At 57.2% G+C, this 13134-nt stretch overlaps 1 protein-coding gene across 1 annotated transcript in view; it reads right to left on the minus strand.

Annotated features, from left to right (window-relative positions):
- The window catches only part of LOC132813538 (multiple epidermal growth factor-like domains protein 8), a gene marked incomplete at its 3' end in the record, with an annotated part of 29710 nt that extends 17762 nt beyond the window's left edge, over nucleotides 1–11948 (minus strand). Inside the window, exons 1-6 of the mRNA XM_060823179.1 lie at nucleotides 11630–11948; nucleotides 7816–7979; nucleotides 7205–7411; nucleotides 6470–6647; nucleotides 5638–5726; nucleotides 3845–4058 (exon numbers count right to left, since the gene is read on the minus strand). Of these exons, the coding sequence (XP_060679162.1) occupies nucleotides 3845–4058; nucleotides 5638–5726; nucleotides 6470–6647; nucleotides 7205–7411; nucleotides 7816–7979; nucleotides 11630–11846 (1069 nt within the window). The remainder of the gene's footprint in view (nucleotides 1–3844; nucleotides 4059–5637; nucleotides 5727–6469; nucleotides 6648–7204; nucleotides 7412–7815; nucleotides 7980–11629) is intronic.
- Between the last annotated feature and the right edge of the window lie 1186 nt (nucleotides 11949–13134).

Genomic DNA, 13134 nt, shown 5'->3' on the forward strand with positions numbered 1-13134 from the left:
CACGCAACCCATACACCCCCCACCCCCACACGCAACCCATACACCCCCCCCCCCCACCCCCACACACAACCCATACACCCCCCACCCCCACACGCAACACATACACCCCCCACCCCCACACGCAACCCATACACCCCCCACCCCCACACGCAACCCATACACCCCCCACCCCCACACGCAACCCATACACCCCCCACCCCCACACGCAACCCATACACCCCCCACCCCCACACGCAACCCATACACCCCCCACTCCCCACCCGCAACCCATACACCCCCCACTCCCCACCCCCACACACAACCCATACACCCCCCACTCCCCACCCCCACACACAACCCATACACCCCCCACCCCCACACACAACCCATACACCCCCCACCCCCCACCCCCACACGCAACCCATACACCCCCCACCCCCACACGCAACCCATACACCCCCCACTCCCCACCCGCAACCCATACACCCCCCACTCCCCACCCCCACACACAACCCATACACCCCCCACCCCCCACCCCCACACACAACCCATACACCCCCCACCCACAACCCATACACCCCCCACCCCCCACCCCCACACACAACCCATACACCCCCCACCCCCACACGCAACCCATACACCCCCCACCCCCACACGCAACCCATACACCCCCCACCCCCACACGCAACCCATACACCCCCCACCCCCACACGCAACCCATACACCCCCCACCCCCACACGCAACCCATACACCCCCCACCCCCACACGCAACCCATACACCCCCCACCCCCACACGCAACCCATACACCCCCCACCCCCACACGCAACCCATACACCCCCCACTCCCCACCCCCACACACAACCCATACACCCCCCACTCCCCACCCCCACACACAACCCATACACCCCCCACCCCCCACCCCCACACGCAACCCATACACCCCCCACCCCCACACGCAACCCATACACCCGCCACCCCCACACGCAACCCATACACCCCCCACCCCCACACGCAACCCATACACCCCCCACCCCCACACGCAACCCATACACCCCCCACCCCCACACGCAACCCATACACCCCCCACCCCCACACGCAACCCATACACCCCCCACTCCCCACCCCCACACGCAACCCATACACCCCCCACTCCCCACCCCCACACGCAACCCATACACCCCCCACCCCCACACGCAACCCATACACCCCCCACTCCCCCCCCCCACGCAACCCATACACCCCCCACCCCCACACGCAACCCATACACCCCCCACCCGCAACCCATACACCCCCCACTCCCCACCCCCACACACAACCCATACACCCCCCACTCCCCACCCCCACACACAACCCATACACCCCCCACCCCCACACACAACCCATACACCCCCCACTCCCCACCCCCACACACAACCCATACACCCCCCACCCCCACACGCAACCCATACACCCCCCACCCGCAACCCATACACCCCCCACTCCCCACCCCCACACACAACCCATACACCCCCCACCCCCACCCCCACACACAACCCATACACCCCCCACCCCCCACCCCCACACACAACCCATACACCCCCCACCCCCACACACAACCCATACACCCCCCACCCCCCACCCCCACACACAACCCATACACCCCCCACTCCCCACCCCCACACACAACCCATACACCCCCCACCCCCCACCCCCACACACAACCCATACACCCCCCACCCCCCACCCCCACACACAACCCATACACCCCCCACCCCGACACACAACCCATACACCTCCCACCCCCACACGCAACCCATACACCCCCCACCCCCCACACGCAACCCATACACCCCCCACCCCCACACGCAACCCATACACCCCCCACCCCCACACGCAACCCATACACACCCCACCCCCACACGCAACCCATACACCCCCCACTCCCACCCCCACACGCAACCCATACACCCCCCACCCCCACACGCAACCCATACACCCCCCACCCCCACACGCAACCCATACACCCCCCACCCCCACACGCAACCCATACACCCCCCACCCCCACACGCAACCCATACACCCCCCACCCCCACACGCAACCCATACCCCCCCCACCCCCACACGCAACCCATACACCCCCCCCCCCCACACGCAACCCATACACCCCCCACCCCCCCACCCATACACCCCCCACCCCCACACACACACCCACACACCCCCCACCCCCCACCCCCACACACAACCCATACACCCCCCACCCCCACACACAACCCATACACCCCCCACCCCCCACCCCCACACACAACCCATACACCCCCCACCCCCACACACAACCCATACACCCCCCACCCCCACACACAACCCATACACCCCCCACTCCCCACCCCCACACACAACCCATACACCCCCCACCCCCACACACAACCCATACACCCCCCACTCCCCACCCCCACACACAACCCATACACACCCCCCACCCCCACACGCAACCCATACACCCCCCACCCCCACACGCAACCCATACACCCCCCACCCCAACACGCAACCCATACACCCCCCACCCCAACACGCAACCCATACACCCCCCACCCCAACACGCAACCCATACACCCCCCACCCCCCCACCCCCACACACAACCCATACACCCCCCACCCCCACACGCAACCCATACACCCCCCACCCCCACACGCAACCCATACACTCCCCACCCCCACACGCAACCCATACACCCCCCACCCCCACACGCAACCCATACACCCCCCACCCCCACACGCAACCCATACACCCCCCACCCCCACACGCAACCCATACACCCCCCACCCCCACACGCAACCCATACACCTCCCACCCCCACACGCAACCCATACACCCCCCACCCCCACACGCAACCCATACACCCCCCACCCCCACACGCAACCCATACACCCCCCACCCCCACACGCAACCCATACACCCCCCACCCCCACACGCAACCCATACACCCCCCACCCCCACACGCAACCCATACACCCCCCACCCCCACACGCAACCCATACACCCCCCACCCCCACACGCAACCCATACACCCCCCACTCCCCACCCCCACACGCAACCCATACACCCCCCACTCCCCACCCCACACACAACCCATACACCCCCACCCCCACACACAACCCATACACCCCCCCCACCCCCACACACAACCCATACACCCCCCCACCCCCACACACAACCCATAAACCCCCCACTCCCCACCCCCACACACAACCCATACACCCCCCACCCCCACACACAACCCATAAACCCCCCACTCCCCACCCCCACCCCCAACCCATACACCCCCCACTCCCCCCACCCCCACACAACCCATACACCACTCACTGCCACAGCCCCACCCCCACACAACCATTTACCCCCGCCCCTACATTGACCATACACCAACACCCCCATCCCCACACAAACCGTACAACCCCCACTCCCCCACATCACATCCCACACACCCCCAACCACGACCCCACACAACCTACACACTCCCCACACAAACACGCACCTCCCATACACCCCTCCCCCACAGACACACGGATTGTCACACTCACCCCCGTATACGCACACAGACATGGATTGTCACACTCACCCCCGTATACGCACACACAGACATGGATTGTCACACTCACCCCCGTATACACACACAGACATGGATTGTCACACTCACCCCCGTATACACACACAGACAAGGATTGTCACACTCACTCCCGTATACACACACAGACCCGGATTGTCACACTCACTCCCATATACACACACAGAGACATGGATTGTCACACTCACCCCCGTAGACACACACAGACACGGATTGTCACACTCACCCCCGTATACACACACAGACAAGGATTGTCACACTCACCCCCGTACACATACAGATAGTGATCGACCAGGGTGGCTGCGTGGGAAGCCAGTCCGGGTGGAGTGAGAGAGGTCGATGCTGACAGCAGCTTCCAGCTCTCGGGGACAGCCTCATACAGCCAGACGTCACTGAGCAGCGAGCCATTCGCCAACTGGCCACCAAAGATCAGCAGGCGGCCCCTCCACTCGACGGCACTGTGAGAGTGTCGGGCCGGCTGGAAGAATACAACATCACAGACTGTCAGCACAGACCCCCACTGAGGGGGAACGAGGGGGTCAGTGACCCTGTGGGGGGCAACGAGGGGGGAGGGAAGGAGGGGGGTCAGTGACCCTGAGGGAGAAGGGAAGGAGGGGGGGGGCTCAGTGAACCTGAGGGAGAAGGGAAGGAGGGGGGTCAGTGACCCTGAGGGGGAAGGAAGGAGGGGGTCAGTGATCCTGAGGTGGGTGGGAGAGAGAGGAGAAGGGGAAGGGGGTTCAGATACCCTGAGGGAGGGGGTTGGTGGGAAGGGGGCGGGTGAGAAGGAGGGGGGGTCAGTGACCCTGAGAGGGAAGGAAGGAGGGGGTCAGTGATCCTGAGGTGGGTGGGAGAGAGAGGAGAAGGGGAAGGGGGTTCAGATACCCTGAGGGAGGGGGTTGGTGGGAAGGGGGCAGGTGGGAAGGGGGGGGGTCAGTGACCCTGAGAGGGAAGGAAGGAGGGGGTCAGTGATCCTGAGGTGGGTGGGAGAGAGAGGAGAAGGGGAAGGGGGTTCAGATACCCTGAGGGAGGGGGTTGGTGGGAAGGGGGCGGGTGGGAAGGAGGGTGGGTCAGTGACCCTGAGGGGATCAAGGAGGGGGTCAGTGACCCTGAAGGGGGGGTGGGGGGGGGGGAGAGAAGGGGCTGAAGGAGGGGGTCAGTGACCGAGGGGGGGAGAAGGAGGGGGGATTGGTGACCCTGGGGGGAGGGGGGAAGAGGGGGGGGGTAAGAAGGGGGGTCAGTGACTCTGAGGCGAGCTGGGGTTTAGTGACCCCAAGGGTGGAAGAGGCAGTGACTCTGAGGTGGGAGTGTGTCAGTGACCCTGAAGTGGAGGTTCGGGTTGTCGGAGGGGTACAGGATCAGGGCCTCTGAGCAGAGTGGGTTCAGTGGCCCTGAGGGGGAGACGGCTGTGTGGGGAGGGGGAGGGGGAGGGGACGCAGGGCGAGTGACCCTTAGCTAGGGGTTAGGGTCCAGTCAGTAACGCTGAGCAGGTTGGGGAGAGTTCTCTGTTCCAGAACCCAAGATGGTGTGATGCAGGGGACGGTTTTCTCCCGGCCAGCACAGGAATTTTGGGAATGCCAGTCCCGGAGATCAGTGGGCAAAGGATGAGACTAACTGGTTGCTGGGGAAAGAGTCCAGAGCACAGTCGGAGCAGATTAGATGGACTGAATGGCCTACTCCCAGGGTCGGTATGGAACCAGGGCTGGGCGTGATTGGACAACAGGGCGACAGTTACAGGACACTGATTGGTCAAACCAAATTTGGAGACTGGGCCTGATGGAACAGCACACGAAGGACGCACGGGGTCAAAGACTTGGAGAGGTCAGCTGGCAATGTGGGTAATGTCCGTCCCTCTGAGCCAGAAACCCCAACTGGGACTTGATGGGCACTTGCCGTCACCCTTTCGGACACGGCGAGGCTGCCGATGGAATAATGTGGGAGTACGGAGATATCCTGAGCCATCGATGGCCGTTCGAGGGCTGAGGGAGGTGCCGACACTCAGCGACTGGCCGAATCTCCCCCCCCACCCACCACAACCAGAGGGTGAGGCAGTCACTTACCGGAGACGGACGGGCTGTACTCCGGTACCACTGGTTACTCGTGAAGTTATATCGAACGAGGTCACCCAGGACTTGGTTCAGATCAAACCCTGAAAAGTGCACGCTACGTGAGAGCACAAGAAACCGGAGCTAGGGGGCACTCAGCCCATCGAGCCTGCTAGCCCACTCAGCACTATCCTCAGCTGATCCATTCCAGCTTCCCGCCCACTCCCCTGAGAAATTCACTCTTAATTATATTCAACAATGGAGGACAGGGTTAGATACAGAGGAAAGCTCCCTCTACACTATACCCCCCATCAAACACTCTGGGGCAGGGACAGTACAGGTTCAGATACAGAGTAAAGCTCCCTCTACACCGTCCCCACTATCAAACCCTCCCAGGACAGGGACAGTACAGGGTGAGATACAGAGTAAAGCTCCCTCTACACTGTCCCCACGATCAAACCCTCCCAGGAGAGGGACAGTACAGGGTGAGATACAGAGTAAAGCTCCCTCTACACTGTTCCCACGATCAAACCCTCCCAGGAGAGGGACAGTACAGGGTGAGATACAGAGTAAAGCTCCCTCTACACTGTTCCCACGATCAAACCCTCCCAGGAGAGGGACAGTACAGGGTAAGATACAGAGTAAAGCTCCCTCTACACTGTCCCCACGATCAAACCCTCCCAGGACAGGGACAGTACAGGGTGAGATACAGAGTAAAGCTCCCTCTACACTGTCCCCACGATCAAACCCTCCCAGGACAGGGACAGTACAGCCGGTGATCGAGGGTGAAGCCAGGTCTGGAAACTCTCAGACAGTGGTACCACTGACAGAAGCAGCTGGGACTTACCCCCGAAGATGTAGAGAGAGTTGGTGGTGTTGAGGTAGGTTCCAGCAGCTGCTGTGCGTCCTGTAAACTCTGGGTCTGACCTGCTGACATTGTACCAACTCCCTGCGCTCTGGTTGTCATTGAGAGAAAGGTCACAGTTGTGACCGATGAACCCTGGCTGACACTGGCAATGCTGAGCCTGGAACACGACAGAAAGCTGTCAGAGAACCCAGACTGAGCAACATGATTAACTCTACAAACCTCCAGCAAATCCAGAAACCAGTCCCACTGCCCCACTCCCTCCCCACAGTCCTGTATCGACCCCCAAGCCAATCCCACCGCCCCACTGCCTCCCCACAGTCCTGTATCGACCCCTAAACTAATCCCACTGCCCCACTCCCTCCCCATAGTCCTGTATCGATCCCCAAACCAATCCCATTGCCCCACTCCCTCCCCATAGTCCTGTATCGATCCCCAAACTAATCCCACTGCCCCACTCCCTCCCCATAGTCCTGTATCGATCCCCAAACTAATCCCACTGCCCCACTCCCTCCCCACAGTCCTGTATCGATCCCCAAACTAATCCTATTGCCCCACTCCCTCCCCATAGTCCTGTATCAACCCCCAAACTAATCCCACTGGCCCACTCTCACCCCATAGCCCTCTGTAAATCCCCAAATTGACCCACATTCCCACCCCATTCCTACCAGTTTGACTGCTGCCGATTCCCTCTGGGTCTGCCAGAGGATAACTTACTGCCACACAGTGTCCATAGGGCCCACAGGTATCACTGCAGTTCTGGATATTACAGGCCACTCCACTCCAGCCAAAATGACAGGTGCAGCTCCCAGAGAGGTCACATGTCCCATGCCCAGAGCATCCCCGGGGACACAGCGTGAACGTGTAGGTGGCATTGAAGCCCAGCAGGTTGTAATTGGCATCACTGAACAGGTGGAGGAGCATCTGGGGGGGGAGATACAGATGAAGTGAAGGACCAAGTCTCAGGCCCACCCGCCCCGTCAGGCGCCCACCCGCCCCGTCAGGCGCCCACCCGCCCCATCGGGGGGACATAGGTTCAGCCACAACGATCGATTTGCATTTCCAGCAAGTGCAGGCGTGTCTGTAACTTGCAGCCACAACGTTGAGTTTTCAACATACTCAGGCATGTTCACACCCAGAACAACACAGGCCAATGTGTGTAACTGTCTCACACAGGCTCACAAACAGAACAAATTGTGTCTCCCAACAAATCCAGCATGTTCACAACTCACACAAACACTGACCATCTCTCTCACTCTCATGCACACACACGCTCTCTCTCTCCCTCCCTCTCCCATACATACGCTAACAGGCGTTGTTACACTGACCTTTCCAGACCGTGCTTCGATGGGTTCAGGCAGAGTGTTGCCACTGAGACTGGCGAGCAGGGGGCTGCTGTAGGAGTCACCATCATAAATGAAGAGGTAGTCGTAGGCGCACTCCGTGTCCAGGAACATGAAGGTCAGAATGATGCGGAAACTGCTGTTCGGGGCTTTTGACAAGTAAACTTCAGTCAAGGTCAGACTGACATGGAAAACACCCCAACACAAATCCCCACCTGATCCCCAACATGTCCGGACCCCAAAATACCCAGATCCCAAAATGCCCCAATCCCAAAACACCCAAATCCCATAATGCTTGGCCCAATTCCTAATACCATCCCCACAGCCAAAACAATTGGTATCTCAACAGGAGTCAAACATCACCTGAAAAGCTAAGTGCATGTGCGTTTAATATCTGAATGTAGCAGTAGGGAGAGGCTGAACAGGCTGGGGCTGTTTTCCCTGGAGTGTCAGAGGCTGAGGGGTGATCTTATAGAGGTTTATAAAATTATGAGGAGCATGGATAGGGTAAATAGACAAGGGCTTTTCCCTGGGGTGGGGGAGTCCTGAACTAGAGGGCACGTGTTTAGGGTGAGAGGGGAATGATATAAAAGAGACCTAAGGGGCAACCTTTTCACACAGAGGGTGGTACATGTATGGAATGAGCTGCCAGAGGAAGTGGTGGAGGCTGGTACTGTTACAGCATTTAAAGGGCATCTGGATGGGTACGTTAATAGGAAGGGTTTGGAGGGATATGGGCCTAATGCTGGCAAATGGGACTAGATTAGTTTAGGATATCTGGTCGGCATGGATGAATTGGACCTGGAGGGTTGGTTTCCGTGCTGTACATCTCCATGACCTTTCACAAACTTCACAAAAACAAACCGAAAATCACGGGTCACCCGGTGTGCCTGGATTTTGCAACAATGGGGTTTTAAAAAATGCCACCCAGTCGCAGTCTTCCTAACTCCTTTTGGAGCAGCCTCTTGGCTGGTAAAATGCAGATAGATTTCTAACTTGGCCAAACAGCAAGGGATGCTGGGTACACTGGCCAAGTAAAACACAAAACCCCACACACCAGACACAACAGTCAGGTGCTAATGACATCAGCATCATGTAAAAGGTAACAGTTATCCTGGACAAACATACCCCCAACAACCTAGCCACGTAACAAAGGTAAGCTCAGACAGAAAGGCACTGGGTCTGGTTACATGACCAACAGGAACACGCCATCCACATGATCGACTCTTGACTCAAACTATTAACTGTATCTTCCTCAGGTTGTGAGTTTACTCACCGAGCTGGCAGGTTTGTTTTCATATGAGCCTCAAGATACATAAAAATTCAAGATACATGAATAGCAGGCGGACATAGCACCAACGCTTCACCAGACTCTCACTGATGATGTCACCCTGCGTGGTGACGAAACGTCTGAAAACAATCCTTCCAGCTCAGCGAGCAAACCTACATCCAGAACCTCAACCTGAGCTACACATCTTCTCAAAACTCACACGTATCTCCCTACAGGGTTACAGGGTTACAGAAAACTAGCTAGGTCAAGATTCTAAAACAGGATTCACCTGGAAACTTCACTCTTGGAATCTCTGCAATCAAATGAGGCGTTCCGAGGAGACCAGCATGGTAAAAACAGAGACCAGCTGATCAGCCAGAGAGAGAGAGAGAGACACGGAGCAGCTTCGCAGAGACAGAGCCACAGAGAGAGAGAGAGAGAGAGAGACACGGAGCAGCTTCGCAGAGACAGAGCCACAGAAAGAGAGAGAGAGAGAGAGACACGGAGCAGCTTCGCAGAGACAGAACCACAGACAGAGAGAGAGAGACAGGGAGCAGCTTCGCAGAGACAGAGCCACAGAGAGAGAGAGAGAGTGAAACGGAGCAGCTTCGCAGAGACAGAACCACAGACAGAGAGAGAGAGAGAGAGAGACACGGAGCAGCTTCGCAGAGACAGAGCCACAGAGAGAGAGAGAGGGAGGGAGCAGCTTCGCAGAGACAGAGCCACAGAGAGAGAGAGAGAGAGAGAGAGAGAGAGAGGGAGGGAGCAGCTTCGCAGAGACAGAGCCACAGAGAGAGAGAGAGAGAGAGAGAGAGAGAGAGAGAGAGAGAGAGAGAGAGAGAGAGAGGGGGAGGGAGCAGCTTCGCAGAGACAGAGCCACGGAGAGAGAGAGAGAGAGAGAGAAAGAAAGAGAAAGAGAGAGAGACAGGGAGCAGCTTCGCAGAGACAGAGCCACAGAGAGAGAGAGAGAGAGAGCGTGAGAGAGACTGTGTAAATCTACAAGACTAGAAGCCAAGTAGGTTTGGGGAGAATACAATTAACACCAAAGGTTATTATAAGGGTATTCCTTATGATGTGATGATTTGGTGGTGCCAGTTTTGGACTGGGGTGTACAAAGTTAAAAATCACACAATATCAGGCGTTAATCCAAGCTGTTTTTTTAAAAGCACTAACTTTCGGAGTGCTGCTCCTTCATCAGGTGGTTGTGGCATAACCTGGGGCTGTGTAATTTGTAAGTGAATGAAGTGGGAACGTTTTGTTTTGGTTCCGGTTTGTGTCTATATTGATTTCATTGCTTTGTTATTGTGGAAACCTGGGCCAATTCATTCATAGCATTCTGGGCGGAGCGGTCTAAATTGTTTTAAGGAGAGTCAACATCTTACACAAAGGGAAACCACTCCAATCCTGGAAGAAGACATGACTATGATACTCCACTTAACCTCAGAGATGGGCCACAGACAGCCAGACTCTGATATTCTTCTGAGACAATCCCCTTGCTCTCTGGTCACTCACTGATGAATTGTAGAGCCTGAGACTCCTGGACATGATTTTTTTAAAAAACGAATCCCCCTTATATAGGGCAGTCCAGAGTTTGCCTGCGCTCTGTTCTGATAAGCTGCCAGATAGAGAAGGTGGGCTTCTTCAAGACCCTCCTGTAAACCAAACAGTCACCCAACTCCTGGGCATGACCCTCCTGATGTGAACTTCCCCACGATATCGCTCATCGGTTAGTCTTTAACATTCTGCTTAAAGGCATCAGAGCCGAGTTTCAGGAAGTGAAACATTTTACACTCTGAGGAATGTACGTTGCCCCCTTCCGAGGATCATTCTATGCCCGCTGAGGGACACTGTCCAGAATTAATCACTGTGAGACCAAGAAAGAATTGTAATGAGTCTGCTGTTCACCTTAACGTCTGAGACGGGCCATAATCAGCCACACTCTGTATGGAGTCAAGGAGGCAGGTTCACTCGAGGGGTTCGGGTCTGGAGTGTACTGTCTGAGAGTGTGGGGAGAGAGACAGGTTCACTCGAGGGGTTAGGGTCCCGAGTGTACTGCCTGAGAGTGCGGGGAGAGGCAGGTTCACTTGAGGAATTAGGTACTGGAGCGTACTGTCTGAGAGTGTGGGGTAAGGCAGGTTCACTCGAGGGGTTAGGGGCTAGAATATACTGTCTGAGAGTGTGGGGGGAGGCAGGTTCAGTTGAGGAATTAGGGACTAGAGCGTACTGTCTGAGTGTGGGGAGAGGCAGGTTCACTCGAGGGGTTAGGGTCTGACTGTACTGTCTGAGAGTGTGGGGAGAGGCAGGTTCACTTGAGGGCTGAGGATCTGGGCGCACTGTCTGAGAGTGTGGGGGAGACAGGTTCAAAATGCTCGCTGACAAACAGGAACATGCCGAGGTACAGGGTGAAGCAGGAGGACTGGCTCGAGATGGGTCAAGTGACCTCTGTCTGTGCCAGAACCATTGCCTGATACTGTGAGGTGATTTGGAGAGTTCTCTGTGAATAATGACCTAGAATGCAGTGCCACGCACCTCGGATCAGCCACTCGCAGTTGCCACTGACGGAGTAGTTTCCTGGGCCGTCGGTCACGTAGCCCGGCTGCTGGCTCAGTTCCTGTCGGTGCCCCTTGCATTCTCCAGCACGGCCTCGGTGTCCCAGCAGCAGCAGCAGCAACAGGTGAAGCAAGGCTGGACTGTGGACTGCTCCTGGCCTCCTGCCCCTGCTCGCTGCCAACGCTGTCACTCCCATCCTGCCCTCTTGTAGCCACAGTGTCTGCCAGGGTCAGCAGCAAAGCTGGCCAACAGCCAGGCCTCAATCACCAGGATACCACAGCACAGCAGTCAGGGCCATCGGGAGCTGCAAGGAAAGGCACAGGGCTCAGGCGAGGTACGTACACACATGCACAGCCTGTGGACATGAGGCACAGACAACCTGAGCAATCTCCAGAACCTCCACGTAACTGTGGAAATCACACAGATCGCAGGCATACTTCACTCAGGTCCCTGTGAATACTCTCCCACCCTCACAGCCCCTCTCCCTGTCAGTATAACCCCAGTCCTGTGAATACTCTCCCACCCTCACAGCCCCTCTCCCTGTCAGTATAACCCCAGTCCTGGGAATAATCACCCACCCTCACAGCCCCTCTCCCTGTCAGTATAACCCCAGTCCTGGGAATAATCACCCACCCTCACAGCCCCTCTCCCTGTCAGTATAACCCCAGTCCTGGGAATAATCACCCACCCTCACAGCCCCTCTCCTTCAGTATAACCCCAGTCCTGGGAATAATCACCCACCCGCACAGCCCCTCTCCCAGTCGGTATAACCCCCGTCCCCGTGAATAATCACCCACCCTCACAGCCCCTCTCCTTCAGTATAACCCCCGTCCCTGTGAATAATCACCCACCCTCACAGCCCCTCTCCCTGTCAGTATAACCCCCGTCCCTGTGAATAATCACCCACCCTCACAGCCCCTCTCCCTTTGCTCCCTTTCTGTCTGTTTGTTCTGTATGTCACTTTCCTCAGTTTCTGACTCCATTTGTCTCTCTCCCTGTCCCTTTATCTCTCTGTCTCTCCCCCCATTCTCACCCCACGTTCTCTCCCTCTCTCACACTTTCTCTATCGTTTCAACTCTCTCACAAACTGTCTTTCTCTCTCTCTCCCTCCACACACTCCCCCTCTTTCTCTCCAACTCCTCTTTTCCACCCAATCTCTTTCCTTCTCTCCTCCCTCCCTGTTTTTCTGTCTCTCTCACACACACACACACACACACACACACACACAATCTCTTTCCATCTCTCTCTTTTTCCCATTCTGTTTGTCTCTCAAACAACCCACTCTCCTTCCCTCCCTCTTTCCCTGTTTGTCTCTCTCTTTTTCCCACTCTGTCTCTCACTCATTCTCTTTCCCCCTCATACTCTCTCTGTCTCTCTCACACACACATAGACACACACTCCTTCCCCCTCTCTCGCTCTCTCCCCCTCACTCACACACACTCCCTCTCTCCCCCTCACTCACACACACCCCCTCACTCACACAC

The sequence above is a fragment of the Hemiscyllium ocellatum genome, unplaced genomic scaffold, assembly GCF_020745735.1.
Source record: "Hemiscyllium ocellatum isolate sHemOce1 unplaced genomic scaffold, sHemOce1.pat.X.cur. scaffold_3779_pat_ctg1, whole genome shotgun sequence".
Lineage (NCBI taxonomy): Eukaryota > Metazoa > Chordata > Chondrichthyes > Orectolobiformes > Hemiscylliidae > Hemiscyllium > Hemiscyllium ocellatum.